The 19090-nt window shown below is 42.1% G+C and overlaps 3 protein-coding genes across 3 annotated transcripts; 1 reads left to right on the top strand and 2 right to left on the bottom strand.

The window, feature by feature from the left end:
• Nucleotides 1–117: 117 nt before the first annotated feature.
• Nucleotides 118–10436, bottom strand: LOC121576521. The gene is made up of 9 exons (XM_041889720.2): nt 10352–10436; nt 6433–6535; nt 6092–6167; nt 5742–5848; nt 5493–5529; nt 4945–5369; nt 723–4533; nt 474–561; nt 118–316 (listed from the first exon to the last, which is right to left on the bottom strand). Exons 2-9 carry the CDS (start codon nt 6489–6491, stop codon nt 159–161), a joined length of 4761 nt encoding a protein of 1586 aa, XP_041745654.2. The 5' UTR covers nt 6492–6535; nt 10352–10436; the 3' UTR covers nt 118–158.
• A 929-nt stretch (nt 10437–11365) lies between these two features.
• LOC121577248 (39S ribosomal protein L47, mitochondrial) lies at nt 11366–14630 on the bottom strand. Its single transcript, XM_041891010.1, has 7 exons — nt 14500–14630; nt 13627–13775; nt 13442–13502; nt 12706–12802; nt 12360–12490; nt 11959–12054; nt 11366–11786 (listed from the first exon to the last, which is right to left on the bottom strand). Exons 1-7 carry the CDS (start codon nt 14628–14630, stop codon nt 11675–11677), a joined length of 777 nt encoding a protein of 258 aa, XP_041746944.1. The 3' UTR covers nt 11366–11674.
• A 205-nt stretch (nt 14631–14835) lies between these two features.
• Nucleotides 14836–17392, top strand: ndufb5 (NADH:ubiquinone oxidoreductase subunit B5). The gene is made up of 6 exons (XM_041891009.2): nt 14836–14982; nt 15573–15658; nt 16401–16467; nt 16570–16631; nt 16843–16949; nt 17168–17392. The coding sequence occupies exons 1-6, from the start codon at nt 14865–14867 to the stop codon at nt 17286–17288; spliced, it is 561 nt and encodes a 186-aa protein (XP_041746943.2). The 5' UTR covers nt 14836–14864; the 3' UTR covers nt 17289–17392.
• Nucleotides 17393–19090: the final 1698 nt, after the last annotated feature.

The following is a 19090-nucleotide window of genomic DNA, read 5'->3' as shown; positions in this document are numbered from 1 at the left end:
TCATTTTTCAGCAGAACAGATGCATCATTTTACAATGTGACATTCTCATCTACTGAAATCATTTCACAGGTTGTGGTTAGTCGGCACACAATCTCAAAGCAAACATATGGCAACAAATGAATGCAGTCTCATTTAATGAGGAAAATAATGACATTACATTATTTGTATTTTCTTGGGTTGGAGAAGCCTCTAGTGATGGCTCTACACATTCTGGTGAGAAGGGAGGGTTTGCGACTCTCGTCTTCAACTGGGAAGGACGATGCAATGTCATAATTTCCCTCTGGAGCCAAGCAGCCATGAGAATCTGTCATCGACTCTGCAAAGAATGACCATCCAGTATGGGTGAGTGCAGTATGTCATGGGTAACAATTCAGAGGAGAGTACAATGTCCTTCCAAAATGAATTAGTTTAATGGTAAAGTGATAATGTCTTCGTCTTGACTGAGCAGCAACCTAAACAGCAGCAGGGCTTACCTGTAAAGTATACATCAGGGGAAGTGTTCTGAGGCTGGTGCTCCGTAGACTCTTGGGGACAGAGGTCCTTGCTAACTTCCTTGGAACCCTGGTTGGTGGGAAAAGGCACATAACTGAACATTTCTATATATCTTAAAAGTACAGTATATCAATTGCAAAAAGGCAATACAATGCTAAGACTGAATTATATAAACAAATAATATCTCGTACAGTCAAAGGCAGTGTTATTCATGAAAGATGGACTTGTACCTTTGTGTTAGAGCATATCTTGCAAAACTTGGCCTTCTTGCTTTTCTTGGCCTTGTAGATGGGGATCTGCTCTCCAGTACTGCTGGTGGTATCCCTTACCAAATCCAACACCCCTTCTACAATGTCACTGGTGGCCATGCTAGTACCGGAATCAAAGGAACATTTGGCAGTGGCTTTGGTGATCATTTGATGATCTGAGCCATGTGATAACGCGTCCATCATTTTGTTGACCAAAGCCTTGATGAGCTGATTCATTGTGTCACTATCCTCTGGCTTGCTCTGATTGAGTTGGATAGGAATGTCAATGCATGTAGAGGTGCTTGGTTCATTCTGGACTAAAACATCAAAGTTTATATTTTCATACTCATCTGACCCCTGTTTTAGGAAGCCCCTCACTGTCTCTTCAGCAAATATCTGGAGAAGCTGAGAGGAGAGCTTCCTGGATACGGCGCATTGTTCCTGTCCCCATTTCAGCCTTGAAAGAATGGAGTCAGAAGAACTTTTGGCTGCTGCCAATGTTAGGACCTGTGGAGTGCTGTGGCTGTCCTGAATGGCTATCACTTTATCCACAAATTCATGAGTGAAAATGTGGATGGTCCCAGTGGAAATTCTTCTTCTCAATTTCCTAACAGCAGATCGGAGGTCGACAGGATGAGAAGCATCCTGTCCATCTTCCTGTGTGTTTTCAACACTTTCCACCATTTTGTCCACTACCACCCCAGCAACTTGCCTGACTTTGTCCACAAAGGGCGGGGGAAGTAAGTCCTCTGTGTGAAAGAAGTCCTCAATGATCGTGTTTCTTATAATGGGACATTCACTCTGAGCAGGCAACTCAGTGGGGATGGGAGTACCGGGTAAAGCAAAGTTCCATTCTGACTGCCTTGATTTTGAAGTAGGTGTTGGAGAGATGGAGGAGCGTGAAGAAGAGGTCTTTCTTGTCTTTTGGCTGTCAGCACTCCTACAGCGGATCGTGCCAATATCCTCCAGCATGGATCCTGAGAGCTCAGTGGTCGTTAAGACCTTTTCTGAGGACATGATTTTAGGTAGTAATTCATACGGAATGTCCACACAGGCATCTTTTCCACCAGGTGTAACACTGCTCTGGTTGACCTCAAGATGGCCGAGACTAGCTCTTTGTGATGCAGAACTGCTTTGATATGTAAAAATTTTGATTGAACCAAGTGTTGTGTCTGATCTTTGAAGATCTTTTCTGAGAAACTCCTTAATCTTACTTTGCAGACTGTGGTAGATGTTACAAGCAACAGACCAGATCCTTTTCTCAGAAACCTGTCCAGTGGTGAGCAGGGAGGTGCCAGATACCATGTCAGATGATTGGGTGTTCTGGTGGAGCTCCTGCAGGTCTTTCACCATGGTTTGTATAATATCAGTAGAGACGGTGGATGTAGATACAGACTGGAGGTGCTTATCTGTTTTACCTTCCTCCACAATGTTAAATGAGAGGACCTCACTCACTCCTTTCTCAGCTTTGGTTTGGAACTCATGACTTGATAGTTTCTGGAGGCTCTTTGCTGAAAGACTATGGGAAGATGCAATGCCTTTGGAGGTTGTCGTGCTGCCACCTGGACTTACTGGAGAGGTTCGCTCAAGAGAATCTTGGAGACGTTCAAACATGTCTTCACATGGTGTTGGGGACCTTGACAAGGAGATGTCCTTCAGCTGAGACAGAACACCACCTACAAACACGTTGACCGCAAGGGACATATCAGATATTTTCTTTCCTACTGTGGAGGAGAAAGGTTCATTTGATATCTCGTCCTCGCATGAGGTCAAGATTGTTGTAATGAGCTCTTTGGTACTATTGGTCATTAGCGCCTCGTCTATTTCAGTCCAGAGAAGTTTTGAACTCTCGCTGACACCCCTGTGTAGAGCCACTTCATGGTTCAAACTGGGAAAGTGAGGCACACTCTTTCTAGCTTGCCTCAAGTCCTGGCTTGCCAAACCAAGGTACTCCTCTGTCCCAAGATGTCCAGAGTCCTCTGTGGGTGTACGGCTGGACATTCTGCTCTGCATGTCTGACCTCCGCCGGTGAATGGTGAAGTCCTTTAGTGTCTTCTTAATGTTGTTATATAAGCTAGTGGTAGCAGACCAGATCCTGCTCTGTAGCTTTTGTGCATTTTCCAAGAGGTCAGGTTCTCTCTGCTCTACCTCTGAGGGTTGTGCCAAGTTCTTCAGGTCTTCCACAAATGTGTCAATGATGCCAAAGGCAGCAGAATCCGCACAAATATCCTTTGACCATGTGTACTGGTTTTGAATGGAACCAGACCTGGACGCTACAGAATAAGCAGGCTGTGCACTAGTTAAGCTACTAGTGGACTTTTTAACTAGGAACTCACTCACTGCTTGAGTGGCGTTTCTCTTGAATTCCTCACTTGAGAGTTTCTTCATGCAATCTAACAGACTGGTCAAAGAAGCTGTGGCCTTGCTGCCGATGATGTCCTCAATTTCAGAGGGGAACTCACATACTATTGGTGATGTGGCCCTGGAATGGGAGATATCCCCAAGCTGAGCCAGAACACCCTCTACAAATTGTTCTCTCTCAATAGAGAAGTCTGATCCTTTTTCTCCAACAGTGGATGGGTGGTCCTCATTTGACATCTCAGTGTTGTACAAGACCAGAAGCTCTGAGATGACTTCTTTGGTGCAAGTTGTCAGAAGGAGCTTGTTTTCCTCTGAGTCAGTTTGTGCCCAAAGAAGTTTTGAGCTTTCACTTAGGCCCCTCCGTAGAGTAACTTCACCAGTGGACTCTGGCAACTGAGGCTCACTCTTGCTAGGCCTATATCTTCTGTCCAGGCATTGAAGAGGAACTGTCTCCTTACACTCAGCATGTGTGGTGTTGTCATCAGATGTGACAGTGCTCTTCAGGGCAAATCTCTGAAGCTTGCTAAAATAATCATTCAAGTTGTTTTGGATGCTGTGGTAGATGTGAACAGCAGCAGACCAGCCATTCTTCTGTTGGGGACTCTCTTCAGACTCGGCCAAGGACTTCATATCTGACACGAAAGCCTTAACAACTACTGAAGCTGCTGAGCCCACTGGGTGAATTGACTCTGTCTTTACAATGCCAGACAATGTTTGACTTGCTACAGCACCTGTTAACTCGGACTGAACGACTGAACTAGGAAAGCTCAAACTACTGACTTTTTTGAAAATAACTCCACTCACTGCTTGCATTGCTGATGTTTGAAACTCCCGGCTAGATAGTTTTTGGATGCTCTTAGACATGAGCGTGCAGGAGGATCCAGATTCACTAATATTGTGGCTGCTCTCGTATTTCCTTATCAGGGCATCAAGATCGTCAATGAAGCCACCATGCGATGCCAAAAACGTGATCTTGTCCTTCAGATCTCCCAGCAAATCCTGTTCGTTCTCGTCAACAAAAACCACCATTGTGTCAGAGATGGTGGTCATGACCTGCCCTGTTAGACTCTTGCTCTCTTGGTCAACTTTTTCAAGTTTAGCTGCGAGGTCTCTCACCATGCCCTCAGTCACCTTGGTCTGTGAGTCTCCCCTTACAGGTGTCACTAGAGAGGTTTGGCTTGTGGAGACACTCTTAATGGCCACTGAAACGGCCGACTTGACATCTTTAACCACTTCTGCCATTACAGCAGGGGTCATCTTCGGAGAGCCTGCGCTTCCAGATGGAGAATCAGATACGCATGCAAGTTTGGAGAGAGACCCTTGCAGGCTGTCCTGCACACAGGTGACGAGGGTGTCCTCTGAGAGACCTAAAATGACTTGTAGCTCAGAGTTGGTTGCCTTCTTCTGCACCTCAGACAGAGAGGTTTGAGACCTTGAACAAAACCCAGAAATCATCACAGTCAAACAAATAATATGTAAGGCTGTGATGCACGTTTTCTGGTGGAGGTGTGTCAAACACATCTAATAATACAAATAATAATTTATTCAACTTTTATAGCGCTTTTCATTACAGAAAGAATCTCAAAGTGCATATGAACCATTGAAAACAATGGGAGAAAAGCTTCTGCCGGTTTGGAGAAGGAAAAAAACTTGTATGCTTCTGTTTTAAAGTAAAATAATATGATAAAGTAGAGTACTTTTTTTGTATAAGTAATTTGTATTGACACTGGCTTGTAGATGGCAATATCTAACCTAAAAAATATCAAAATAGCTATAAACATCAAATACTGTTTAAGGACAATCACAAATACAAGGCAGTATTGAAGAATGGTTACGGACATACCTCATGGCCGGCATGGGCAATGGTTTTGGGCAGTAGCTTCCGCTGCCCAGACTGCGTATCTCCTTAGTCAGGTAAATCTCCTTGAACTTCAATTGTTGTGATTCCTGCTGTTCTTCTTCATCTTCTTGCTCCATACAGTTGGAGGAAGGGTAGGGAGTCGGGATGCGAAAGCTAGTGGAAGACTTTCGACTGCCTCGCCTCTTAGGTACACCAGCCTCAGTAAATCTCACACGGGACTTGGTGTTAGCCTTATCGTCCTCCAGACTGGTGACTGATGCTGTGAGAGAGCTCTGTGACAATGGAGAGGTGGCAGCATCTTGGATGCCCAGTAGTTCGTAAAGGCCTGGGATGATGATCTGCATCAGCTTGTCCGATAAAAACTGGACGATCCTCAGACACAAGCCGGCAAGCTGTTGTTTTGTCAGCTGTATTCCAGAAACAGAAGAAGGGTTTAAAATGTTGCATAGTGCATCTTTCAAAAGCTTATGAACAAGGTTAAACATTCAGCAGAGTGGTCATGGTATTGTAAATAAGTTGTCACATCTTACCGGGTCATAAATGCCATCACGAATCGCACTCCATTGCCTGAAAACAATATTGTCAGAAATGTCGGTCAGTATCACGATGCACAGTAGAGTCATCAGATTAGACAATATTTTACACTCACTTTGTGGCAATTGTTTTGACAAAATTGTGGTGTGACGTAACTTTTCTCGCACTGGAAATGTAGTTGATGAATCTGTTTTCTTATAATCCTATTGCTTTCCAGGTTTGATAACAAAGAAAATAGAACATACTCCTCAGTTAGGTTCTGCAGGAAGTTGATAATCAGTGGAAAATACTCAAGATTTTTCACACTGTTGAGGCTCTCCTCTTCTGTGGTTTCCACAGTACTGCTCTGCTTCTGGCAGAAATAAACATTCTGTGTCTCAAATAATGGCACCAACAGAGTCAAATTTAACATATAAAAACAAATATCATACTGAAATAATTAGTTAGAGAGTGGAGGAGCATTGGCAATGTTGGACAAATTAAACAACTGCAACACAACAGGGATTGTTGTGGCACTTCAACATTGCCAATGACGGCATCAATATAACATTAGATTGATTTAATGTTGCAATATGAAATGACAAGGACAACTTACCATCTCATTGACAGCTTCAGAGGGCAGGGTGTCATCCACCACACAGACAGGCAGGTCTGGAGGCTGGGACAAGGCTCTATGGTCATAGCCAGGAGAGAATACAAACAGCATCAGAGCAATCCCAATGGCAGGATCTAACCACTGGCTTGTTAAAGACTCACTTAGTAGTTAATACATGGCCACAAATAACGAGTGGTTCAAATAGATCTGCTCGGTTGATAGGCCTTACAAATAACTCCAAGAATGACGTCTGACCTGCCCCATAACAAGTGGTATCTTATTAGTTTTTCTCTCTTATCTCCACACAACAATCTTACTGGATAGAAGGGGAGTGGCCTTACCTGACCGTCTCAGTGTCAGAAACATCATAGTCTTGTTGTTCTTTGTCCTCCAGGGACATCTCAGCTACAGCAGATGAGGCAAAGCCCTGGATGATCTCTGAAACTGAAAATAATGACTGTTTATGTGAACTGAACCACTTAGAGTTCAATGTGTCAAATCGGAGGGCCTGTTGTCTGGACCTCTGGCCGTCTCTATGGGGGTGCCACAGGGTTCAATTCTCCGTCCGACTCTATTCTCTGTGTATATCAATGATGTTGCTCTTGCTGCTGGTGATGCTCGGATCCACCTCTATGCGGACGACACCATTTTGTATACATCTGGCCCTTCATTGGACACTGTAACAAACCTCCAAACAAGCTTCAACGCCATACAACACTCCTTCCGTAGCCTCCAACTGCTCTTAAACACTAGTAAAACAAAATGCATGCTCTTCAACCGAACGCTGCTTGCACCCGCCCACCCGACTAGAATCACTACTCTCGGCGGGTCTGACCTAGAGTATGTGGACAACTACAAATACCTAGGTGTCTGGTTAGACTGTAAACTCTCCTTCCAGACTCACATTAAGCATCTCCAATCAAAAGTTAGATCTAGATACGGCTTCCTATTTCGCAACAAAGCCTCCTTCACTCATGCTGCCAAACATGCCCTCGTAAAACTGACTATCCTACCGATCCTTGACTTCAGCGATGTCATTTACAAAATAGCCCTCAACACTCTACTCAGCAAATTGGATGTAGTCTATCACAGTGCCATCCGTTTTGTCACCAAAGCCCCATATACTACCCACCACTGTGACCTGTACGCTCTTGTTGGCAGGCCCTCACTACATATTCGTCGCCAAAACCACTGGCTCCAGGTCATCTATAAATCACTGCTAGGCAAATCCCTGTCTTATCTTAGCTCACTGGTCACCATAGCAACACCCGCCCGTAGTCTGCGCTCCAGCAGATATATCTCACTGGTCATCCCCAAAGCCAACACCTCCTTTTTGCCGCCATTCCTTCCAGTTCTCTGCTGCCAATGACTGGAACGAATTGCAAAAATCTCTGAAGCTGGAGACTCGTATCTCCCTCACTAACTTTAAGCGTCAGTTGTCAGAGCAGCTTACCGATCACTGCACCTGTACACAGCCATTCTGAAATTAGCCCACCCAACTACCTCATCCCCGTATTGTTATTTATTTTGCTAATTTGCACCCCAGTATCTCTATTTGCACACATTATCTTTTGCACATCTATCATTCCAGTGTTAATACAAAATGGTCACTATTTTGCACTATGGCCTATTTATTGCCTTACCTCCATAACTTACTACATTCGCACACACTGTATATATATTTTCTGTTTGTATTTTTGACTTTATGTTTTGTTTACCCCATATGTAACTCTGTGTTGTTGTTTTTACCGCACTGCTTTGCTTTATCTTGGCCAGGTCGCAGTTGTAAATGAGAACTTGTTCTCAACTGGCTTACCTGGTTAAATAAAGGTTAAATAAATTAATAAAATAAAATAATCTTAATGGATCCAATCAATTTTCTTAGTTTTCAGGAGATTTCATGTTTGACCAGCCCACTTTTTCACAAGGATAAACATGTTTTTTTTATTTTTTATATAATAATATGCCATTTAGCAGACACTTTTATCCAAAGCGACTTACAGTCATGCGTGCATACATTTTTTTTTGTGTATGGGTGGTCCCGGGGATCGAACCCACTACATTGGCGTTACAAGCGCCGTGCTCTACCAGCTGAGCTACAGAGGACCGCTATTTTGTATATTAGAACCAGTGCTTGACTTAGGCAGGAGCTCACCGGTGATGAAAACCATCACCTCAAATCTTCGACTGCTTGAGCTCCTGTTCCTCTTATAGTATAAGCTCAAAAGTATTGTGGAACTCCTGCACCTAAATATAATAATAACTATAATTTATTATATTTGTAAAGTGCTTTTCATTACACAAGAATAATCTCAAAGTGCATAAGATAAAATAGAGAAACAGTTAAAAAATATATATATATGCAAATATAAATAGTACGGGCACCCAAAATGAGTACCGGCACCTTTTTCAGTCCAAGTCAAGCACTGATTAGAACATTTGGAATAAGAGAATGTTAGGAGGGTACCATGACATCAACAGACATATACCTTGTCATATAGAGACCATCTATAGACACATACTGTACCTTGTCAAATAGAGACCATCTATAGACACATACTGTAGCTTTTCATATAGAGACCATATATAGACACATACTGTACCTTATCATATGGAGCCCATATCTATTTACCCCAGTAGGATGGGTGGTCTGGTTCAGGATCTATTTACCCCAGTAGGATGGGTGGTCTGGTTCAGGATCTATTTACACCAGTAGGATGGGTGGCCTGGTTCAGGATCTATTTACCCCAGTAGGATGGGTGGCCTGGTTCAGGATCTATTTACCCCAGTAGGCTGGGTGGTCTGGTTCAGGATCTATTTACACCACTAGGATGGGAGGCCTGGTTCAGGATCTATTTACCCCAGTAGGATGGGTGGCCTGGTTCAGGATCTATTTACCCCAGTAGAATGGGTGGCCTGGTTCAGGATCTATTTACCCCAGTAGGCTGGGTGGTCTGGTTCAGGATCTATTTACACCACTAGGATGGGAGGCCTGGTTCAGGATCTATTTACCCCAGTAGGATGGGTGGCCTGGTTCAGGATCTATTTACACCAGTAGAATGAGTGGTCTGGTTCAGGATCTATTTACCCCAGTAGGATGGGTGTTCTGGTTAAGGATCTATTTACCCCAGTAGGATGGGTGGTCTGGTTCAGGATCTATTTACACCAGTAGAATGGGTGGTCTGGTTCAGGATCTATTTACACCACTAGGATGGGAGGCCTGGTTCAGGATCTATTTACCCCAGTAGGATGGGTGGCCTGGTTCAGGATCTATTTACACCAGTAGGATGGGTGGTCTGGTTCAGGATCTATTTACACCAGTAGGATGGGTGGCCTGGTTCAGGATCTATTTACACCAGTAGGATGGGTGGCCTGGTTCAGGATCTATTTACACCAGTAGGATGGGTGGCCTGGTTCAGGATCTATTTACCCCAGTAGGATGGGTGGCCTGGTTCAGGATCTATTTACACCAGTAGGATGGGTGGTCTGGTTCAGGATCTATTTACACCAGTAGGATGGGTGGCCTGGTTCAGGATCTATTTACACCAGTAGGATGGGTGGCCTGGTTCAGGATCTATTTACACCAGTAGGATGGGTGGTCTGGTTCAGGATCTATTTACACCAGTAGGGTGGGTGGCCTGGTACAGGATCTATTTACAGCTAGGGGAGTTCAAGTTCCAAGATCACATTTTATTTCTATGGATTAGCCCATCTGACAAGTGTAGGTTGTCCAGTAAAAATCTCAAACAAATAAGCTTCCATTTCTATTAAGATGATCAGTCAGATTCTGTGGTCAACGTGAATCTGTGAACGGTCTTGTAGGTGATGCAATAGCTGCAGGCCATAGAGCTCATGGCCAAGGTGAGTTAAGCGGCTACAGAGTGGATTCCTGTATGCCCATGCTGCACATAGCCTACCCCAATACACTACTTGACCTAGTAAACAAGCCTAAACACTGCAAGTAAGTTGCCCCTATTCACTGTTAAAGGGGTCAGCGATCACAGCCAGACGCCTACCACTACCAGCGGGCTACAACTGTTCAGTTCTGTTGTCTAATTTAAGGACATCTATGTGACATTTATTTTATTTTATATCAAGTACGCCCAACTCAGCTTGAAGGTGTAGGCCTATGGCTACTACATTTGACCATATTAACCAAAGCATAATTTCCCCTTGCCTATGTCCTTCAAAATACTGCAAGCTGCAGGGCTATAGAAATAATGACTATGAAGTATAGCATTCAAAGACATGATTCCATACCTTATTATTGGCTTCCATTGGAGGTGCAATTCACTCCTTTTGACCAGTAGGTGTGGTCATCATTTCCAGAGCAAATGGGCAACAGCTCTACACACACATATTTAACTGTCTGTTTTCATTACATCATCAGCTATCTTTGTTACATCACAATGCCAGCTGCCTAAATCTGGCACATTTACAGAAATACAGTGCATTGTCCCTGTCAAACACATTTTATAAAACAATTAAAAAAATGTCCAAAACAAACAGTGGCTGAAAAAGGACTAATTTAGTCAGTTTCCAACAGTATGACTCAAGTAAATGTGAAATTCACCCAGTAAAAGTATTTGGTTTGAAAGTATCAAAAGTAAATGTAATTGCTCAAATATACTTAATTATCAAAAGTAGAAGTATAAATCATTTCAAATTCCTTATATTAAGCAAAGTAGACGACACAATTGTGTTATTTTGTAAATTTAAGGATAGCCAGGGGCATACTCCAACATTCAGACATCATTTATAAACGAAGCATTCGTGTTTAGTGAGTCTGCTAGATCAGAGGCAGTAGAGATGACCAGGGATGTTCTCTTGATAAGTATGTGAATTAGACCATTTTCTGTACTACTTTTGGGTGTCAGGGAAAATGTATGGAGTAAAAAGTACATGATTTTCTTTAGGAATGTAGTGAAGTAAAAGTTAGTTGTCAAAAATATAAATAGTTAAAAGTACAGATACCCCAAAAAACTACTTAAGTAGTACTTTAAATAATTTTCACTTAAGTACTTCACACCACTTTACACAAACAAACCTATTCTAATGTCTCTTGTAGGGTTTTCACCATTGACCATTCCTGTAATGGTATCGAAGTTCAAGTGTTGAAGGTGTACAACTCGAACATTTACGTTAGACAACGTTCACTTTCATAATTATAGTTTATCACACTTGTCTGAGTAGTCAAAAAGGTATGAAAAAGATTCTGTTCAGAATACCTGCAGTGACATAATTAATGGAAAGGGCTTGCAGCAGTCCAAAAGTTAGATTGATTAATATTTATTCACCCACAATTTATTCTTGGTGCAATCTTTCAAATTGAAAATGTTAAGTTATGTTCAAGGATATTTACATTTCTGTGGTTTAATCACTTTAATATTAATAACCATATAACCAAAGTCAAGGCATCACGATACAGAGGAAGACATACAAATGCTACAGTCTACCAACATCAAATAAATGCTGATGACAGACATATTTATGCAAAAAACAGGGGGTAAATTAATGTAGGTACAGTAACAAGCTCCAATCAATGGCAGAAGGGAGAATGATGTTTATTGGTCATTAATGGTCTCATGATGACTGGGACTTCATTTGGGGAAACTTCTCCTGGAGCCTGGCTTGCTTTTGTCTCTCTCCATTCTGCTTTCTGGTCTTAGCGCGGAGGTGTTTCTCTAGACGAAGCCTGGACAAAATAAACAAGACTACTTGTGACAACAGACGAGTGCTTTTGCCCTTGTGAAGCTGAAGCTGACCCAGGACAAGAATTATGCAAGATGTGACATGGTTAAGTGTTCTGCTTGGAGGTTCTCATATTGTACACTGTTATAAATGAATACATGAACGATTTTTCTTACCTCATGTGGGGGGTGACAAATAGGGGTGTGTAGAAACGTTTGCGTTTGTATCTCTTGTTCATGTACCAAGGAAGGGCATGCTCTCTAAACCGGTACCTAGAAAAAATACAATGATCGCAGAGTGAGCAATGACATTCAAACTTGCCATTTGACACCTATGAAGTAACGTTTAATATTTTTGGGAGAACTGCCTTTGTTTGCCTTGAGTACTTAATTCCTCAACCCTGATAGTTTTCCAAAGATGGTTCACTTCACTCAATGTAGGCCATGCTAACATGCTACATTTTGTACAGTATGCTTGAAAATTGAATGGGAAACAAGGACAGTAAGGTGAAAGCAACATTTGGTTGCGGAAAGAGATATTGTATCAAGGTGGGTTGTTGTGTATGGAAGCTCCGTACCAGTAGACCCGTCCAAAGACGTCCTTTCTCCAGGCCCCCGGCCTTGCTCTCTCCTGGCCTGTCTGGAGCAGACGGAGGGCGTCTTCTCTCTCCTTCACCACTGTGTCCAGTCTGTTCATGGACCTTTCAATCTGAGGAGATAAGGGTTGTCTCAATTTCTGTGTGGACTGGAGTATTTGCATTCATATTTAAGGTACTAGTTGGACCAATAACACTTCTCCAAAAGAGACCCATTGATAGCTGTCATTGACATTAATCCTTCCCCTTTGAAATTCTTGTATTACTACCTATGCCCTACTAGAAATATTTCCAGATCTTTAATAATGGTGAGCCTGGTCATCTCTACCTTCCTAAGTCGATCTGGACTTGGCATCTGAATTCTTTGCCTTTTGGACTCCTGCTCAGTTGTAAGCAGCATGTTCTTCTCTTTCAGGAGCACATACCTGTGAGAACATTGAACACAAGATTTTCTCCATTTAGTTCATGGACATTCATTCTGGAGGTCAGTGTTCTTTATTCAATGAGCACGGTTACATGCACACAATGATCCGATTATTGTGATAGTCAGGTTAATATAATAGTATGTTTTAAATGTTTACATGCTTTGGCCGAAGAACGATTTCCTTAATAATCCTGTTACATGGACACATCCGAAAAGTGAAGAAAATTGGCAATCAAAATAAACGTTCTACCACAGCGACCATGTTATTTTTGTGAAGACTATTTGATTCTGAGTTCGAACATAACTATAAGATACATCCTTTCAGGTTTTCTGAACGCACTTCACTCGCGCATAAGAGGGAGGCTTGCGCTACCTGGTGCTGGCACATGCACAGATCAAACACACTGCTGGAAAGCCAATTAAATCTGTTTACATGTCCTAATCATTTGAAAGATTAATCAGAAAACCAGGTGTTTTAATCAGCGTATGCTTACTTCGATTATGACCTTACGCAGATTAAGATAAGCAGAGTAAGTTGTTCACATGGCTAATGCCATGCTCGGCCTTCTGCCATAATCAGTTGAATATCTAATTATTATTATGCATGTAAACGTAGTCTATGTCAACATTCACCACATACCAGAGCTTGTGTAAGTCTTCATTACTTTTTGTCCTTAGTTGCTTGGCCGTCCATGGTGCCCCTACAATTAATCATGAAAATAATCAATGCCACACTCAGATACTTACCAGTCCCTTAGTCAGAGGAAATGTATTTAAAAAATAAAGCTTTGCTTTGGTGATCAGATATACTATCAAAGGGCTAACCTGACTTCACGGTTGACTCCCCCCAGTTTTCAGGTATGTCAAAAAACTCCTCAAGTCCTCTCCTGCTGATGGTTGTGTGCAGAGGCCGACACTGACGGACAAGGCCCACATGACAGTGCCAACTTAAGCTCAAAAGAGGAGATATTAACCTAACAGAGGGGACCACAGCAGATTCAGCTACATTGTAAAATACATTCATCAGCATCCTAGCCATTGCATTACATATCAGCCATAGTGGTGATAGCCCTTGATCATGACTCTCAGTTCCATTACATTACACATGAGAGTCATTGGACGAAGGTATCATCTGTACAGGGGAGTTTTGTTAAGAGCCCCTACGCTCAATCTGAATATTAACACGCATCGCTTGCGGTACGGTTTTGGAAGCATAAAACATAAGATTAAATTGATACACACCTTTATAGGGTAAGGGTTCGCACACGGTCATATGTTACTGCACGTGTTTACAGAAGACAGACCGAAGACAGAGTGACCACCTGTGCTAATTAGCTATCTAACATGCGCTGAACACCTGAGGGGAGGACGGCTCATAATAATGACTGGAATGGCGTCAATGGAATGGTATCAAACATATGGAAACCATGTGTTTGATACCATTCCATTCAATTAATTACTATGATCCCGTCCTCCTCAATGAAGGTTCCACCAATATCCTGTTGTGTATATTTTGCATTTGTGAAATTATTTTGATGTGATATGAAAGTAAAGGTCTTTATGTTTTTAGAACAATATCGCAATTGAGAATCGATTCACATTTAGATTGAGTATTTGGCTGTTTTGGCTGCCAGAGCCTGTCTAAATAACATACGGTCCTTGGACCTTAAGGATAAACTGTAGGGTTTAGATTCTTACCTGTGAGGATAAGACTGAGATTTGGTCAAAGTGAGATTAGACTGTTGAGCTGATAAGGGTGTAGATATCCTAAAAGCGTTTTGAAACTGTCTGCAAAGTGTCAAAACACGTCCTGTTGAGGTCGCCGCCATCTTTGCAATAATGCTCTACCCAGAATGCATCATACAAAATAAAACATAAATACTTTTAGCAATTTGAATCATGAACAAAAAAAGCAACATCTTGGAAATTAAATATTTACATAATTCTTCATTTTGTTATATTCTTATTCGCATACGTTTTCCCTTAGTAAATATGTCTGCTTCGACTTCACATGGTCAGACCAATCACAGAAGCGTCTGCCAAACTGCTTGCCCTCAGTAGCGATGGTGGGCATGAGTGTTATTCGGTCTGCTGCTGCTTTTGCAGCCAGGCTAAATCCTCTAAAATCGGGGAATTATGCGGTGAACTTGCTCAGCAGAACTGCACTACGCACAGATAAAGGTAAATGGTATCCCACGTTTCCAAAATCTACAATACCTTCCCTCGTGGTGGCTATTTCTTATTGTGACCTTGTGGCTAGTCCTGTGTGACTGGCTAACGTTAGCTTATTGCTAGCGTATTCTTATCATTGCTAGTTGACTAGCTAGCCATGGCATGACCTAGTTAGCCATCCTTCTCTCAAGTGTCTCTTCTTGCCACCACTGCAAACGACAGCATACAAATCTAATTTTACTGATTGATTTTCATAGTTTTCAAATGACTTGTGATGCTCATTAACTTTACATGTTGTTGACCTGTCTAGTGGACATATGATAGCTGCTAATCTAGCAGCCAAGCTAAATACACACAGCCTTGCTAGCACAACACACACCAAAACAACTACATTTTCTTTCACCCAAGTGTCACAGTGATGACAGAATTTCATTTTTGACACCACACTGACCAATAGTTAGCGAGTTGAATGGCAACTAACTAGCAACCTTTCCAACCGTTTCATCTCTAGGTGCAGCCATACAGTAATGCAATGCTTTATATGCCCACATAAATAATGTTTTGCAGTGTTTAACATCCCTGAAAACGTTGCTTTGCAGTGGCAGTCCGCTGGGGAAGCCATGGGAAGCAGATGTTTATCATCAAGCCCACTGGCTTCTATGACCGGAGGTTTCTGCAGTTATTGGTAAGTATTTAGTTATTCAGACTAGAACTAGTTCTCTGAAAACTCTAGGCGCCATTCTGCCTTCTCTCTACAGTTTTCAGCGGTTAGCTTCTACCAAGACTGGCTCATGTGAACTACAATCCCGATGCTGTGTTTTAACGTTTAGAAACGTCAACTTTTGAAACATATGGACCTTATCTTTCATCAGGTAGAAAGAATCCTTCAAATAAAAAAAACAGTAGCAGTTGTGCACAGATCCATACAGCTATGGGTGCCTCCATCCAACGAAAATACACTTCCAAAGTTACGCTAACATACAGGTGTTCGGAGCACGTTAGATAGCTAATTAGCATAGGTGGTCGCCTCTGTTTTCCCGTAAACAAGCGCTGTAACATGGCGATATGGCCGTGTGGGAACACTAACTATATGAATTTGTGTATCAATTTAACCTTTTTGTTTTTTGAAAATTATTTCTCACTGATATGAAAGATATAAGTTCCTTATGCTTCCAAAACCGTACCGCAAGCAGTGCGTGTTAATGTTCAGACCAAGCGTCGGGGCTCTTAACAAAACTCCCCTGTACAGAAGACGCCTTTGTCCAATGACTCTTATGTGTAATGTAATAGAACTGTGAGTAATGATCAATGGCTAGACTAGAACTAGCCTACTTACATCACTGCAAAATATTTGGTTTACGGACAACTGTCCACCGCACTGAACCACATTATTTACTAACTTATTCACACCCCACATTTATTTCTAGAAATTCTACGTCCTGCTTACTGGAATCCCAGTTGCGGTCTTTGTGACATCCGTGAATGTGTTTGTCGGTAAGTGTGTGTCGATATTTCCATTGCTCAGAAATGATCAATTTTTATGGAGAAACATAGTAAAAGAGAAATGAACCTGAATATATTATTCTATTTTTTAAGGTGAAGCTGAGCTGGCTGAGATTCCTGAAGGCTATGAGCCTGAGCATTGGGAGTATTACAAGGTACTACGAGCCCTTTGTTGTCGCCGTTCTATTCGCTCATCACAATCCATGCCTTATTAGCATCTATCAGAAGTGACTAGTCATTCTGTCAGAAAATGAAATGGCATCATCTAGCCTATAAACCTAAACAACAAATTCACATTGGAGATTGCTTACAATCAGACTTGGGCAAAGTTGATTGTGAGTCCTATTGATGTCCCTGTATTTGCAGCATCCTATCACGAGGTGGATCTCGCAGACCTTCTATGACTCCCCAGTGAAAGACTATGAGAAGATGATGGCTCTGATCCAGATTGAGGCTGAGAAAGGCGAGATGAGGTGAGTGTCACACAGTGATGAGCTGCCACTGACTGCATAGCCTGTATCTAATTGGTTTGCCGCCCTAACATTTAGGTCCTCTTGCAACATAGTGCTTGCATTCCTTTCTTCTTTTATTGTATGAGGAAAATATGAAAGAAAACAGACTGTGGACAATAAACGCCTTTTAATCTCTACACATTCATTTGTCAACAAATCCTATGTTTTTGTATCTGCAGACTGCAACAGCTAGAGGTGCGTAAGCAAATGAGAATGAAGGGAGATGGACCCTGGTTCCAGATTGAGACACTGGACAAGAATCTGATCGACAACCGCATCAAATCAACGCCTGACAATTAAACCAACCAGTCCAACCACCCAGTCTAAATTGTCAGTGCCACGTATTGATGGATCACTGTTTGTATATTATTTTCTTCATGACTAAAATAAAGTAAATGTCAATACTTTGAAATGCAATTTTTCAACTTTAGGCATCTATTTTCTCTTAATGGGCTTCACAATTACAATTTTGTTTAGCAGGGGTTTTGCTAAACGTTTTGCAACGGTACATACTGAACGGCCCATTCTCTCGCAGTGGTGCATGACTGTCTTTCAACCACATTTGAGGTATTGCTCCCATTTGGTGGCAGTGGCAGGTTGTGATGTAATTACAGCGTTCACTGACAGGTCGTTTATGCTTCCTTATACCTAAGGTAAGTGTCTTTGTCATAACCCATGAATGTCCACTGGATGGCAGTGCTGTGAGGACATTGCTTCCTCTCCCTCATTCTGCATTGAAATGAAAACAGTGAAAGCACTATCATGTAATGATAGATACTCTCAGGACATTTGCTTTAACTTGTCCACCTCTTTTGTAACAATGCAGATTAGGGAAGCCACTTTGGACTTTTGAGGTGCATCCTTGGACTGATTACAGGAGTTGGGGTAAAATTAAATGACAGGAAACAGACTGGTAAAAGTTTGCAAGCATGAAACGGCTCAATGGAGCAGGAGCTTATCTCCTGTTTCTGTAGCGTGAGGCAGCTTGATGAACAAGTACACCCCCTGGACAGGATGCGTGTCTATCACAGGGCCTTACAACCAGTCTAGGTCAACCTATTCATGTCCTCTAGCCTTAGTACAATATAAAAATGTGCCACAAATTCTGTTTGGTGTAATTTGGTGTCAGCATAGTTAGTGTCTAGACAGGCCACATGGACATTTTAAGAAGGAAATTATATATCATACCTCCAGTATCTGTGTTGGGATCATATAATTCACATTGGGATATGAAGACACTGGCTCGAATCTAGGTTTTGCCTTTAGAATTCGAGAAAATTAACAACTAAGGACACATTTTCCACTGCTCCCATTGACTTGCCAAACGGTCTGGTCTGCTTCGCCACGCGTTCCCGGAAGTATCGCGATGTGTTCCCCTGGGTTTGAAAACTCTGTGCTTATGCCATAGATAGAACAATGAGCCAGATATTTCACCGGATGTATAAATGCGACGCATATGTTGGCGCTTCCACTCACTACCAAAGATGGTGATGAGAGGAAGCCCAGTGGCCGGCAAGTGGGAGAAGATGGCGCGAGATGGATTTTGGCCGATATTATGCTAATTTTCTCATCGATGAAACATTTGATCGCCATACAGATTTCTGTTTCCAAAACTAGAGTCTGTAACAAACAGAGTGGACTGTATTTTGTAGACTTTACCCGTTGCCAAAGTAAAAAAATAAAAAGCGTTGTTTAGAAGGAGTGCAAGGGCGAATTGAGTTACTGCACACGCGCACTTCACAGAGTAGGCGTTCCCCAACGGAAATATGCAAATACATTTTAGAACGCGCCAAAAGGATCTCAGCGCACTATGATTTATTTGCTCCCATGGAAACGACAGGTTTTGGTCTATCTTGGGTTAGATATAAACATCTTTGCTTATACTGTACCTTATTATTATTATATTTAGCAGGGAATCCCATTGAGACCAAGGCCTCTTTTGCAAGGGAGCCCTGCACACAAATGTACAATGTTTACAATTCCAAGGCAATAAAAACATACAATATTTACAAGAAATGTGAAAAACAAACACATTCCTCAGTAAAACAGTCATCAACCAGCCTGAACTGCCCTAGTGGCACCAAAACATCCAACCTTAGAGA

This window comes from Coregonus clupeaformis, chromosome 11 (genome assembly GCF_020615455.1).
Source record: "Coregonus clupeaformis isolate EN_2021a chromosome 11, ASM2061545v1, whole genome shotgun sequence".
NCBI classification, from domain to species: domain Eukaryota; kingdom Metazoa; phylum Chordata; class Actinopteri; order Salmoniformes; family Salmonidae; genus Coregonus; species Coregonus clupeaformis.
Note: the sequence above shows the minus strand (reverse complement) of the source record. Positions and strands in the feature narration are given on the sequence as shown.

Coding starts and splice junctions, on each gene's coding strand:
- LOC121576521 (XM_041889720.2), bottom strand. CDS start 6,491: ATGTCCCTGGAGGACAAAGAACAACAAGACTATGATGTTTCTGACACT. Junction 5,849..6,091: donor CTGAAGCTGTCAATGAGATG/GTAAGTTGTCCT, acceptor TATTTCTGCCAG/AAGCAGAGCAGTACTGTGGA. Junction 317..473: donor CCCTGATGTATACTTTACAG/GTAAGCCCTGCT, acceptor CATTCTTTGCAG/AGTCGATGACAGATTCTCAT.
- LOC121577248 (XM_041891010.1), bottom strand. CDS start 14,630: ATGGCGGCGACCTCAACAGGACGTGTTTTGACACTTTGCAGACAGTTT. Junction 13,503..13,626: donor GGAGTCAACCGTGAAGTCAG/GTTAGCCCTTTG, acceptor GATTAATTGTAG/GGGCACCATGGACGGCCAAG. Junction 12,803..13,441: donor GAAGACTTACACAAGCTCTG/GTATGTGGTGAA, acceptor ATGTTCTCACAG/GTATGTGCTCCTGAAAGAGA.
- ndufb5 (XM_041891009.2), top strand. CDS start 14,865: ATGGTGGGCATGAGTGTTATTCGGTCTGCTGCTGCTTTTGCAGCCAGG. Junction 14,983..15,572: donor TGCACTACGCACAGATAAAG/GTAAATGGTATC, acceptor GTTGCTTTGCAG/TGGCAGTCCGCTGGGGAAGC. Junction 15,659..16,400: donor GGAGGTTTCTGCAGTTATTG/GTAAGTATTTAG, acceptor ATTTATTTCTAG/AAATTCTACGTCCTGCTTAC.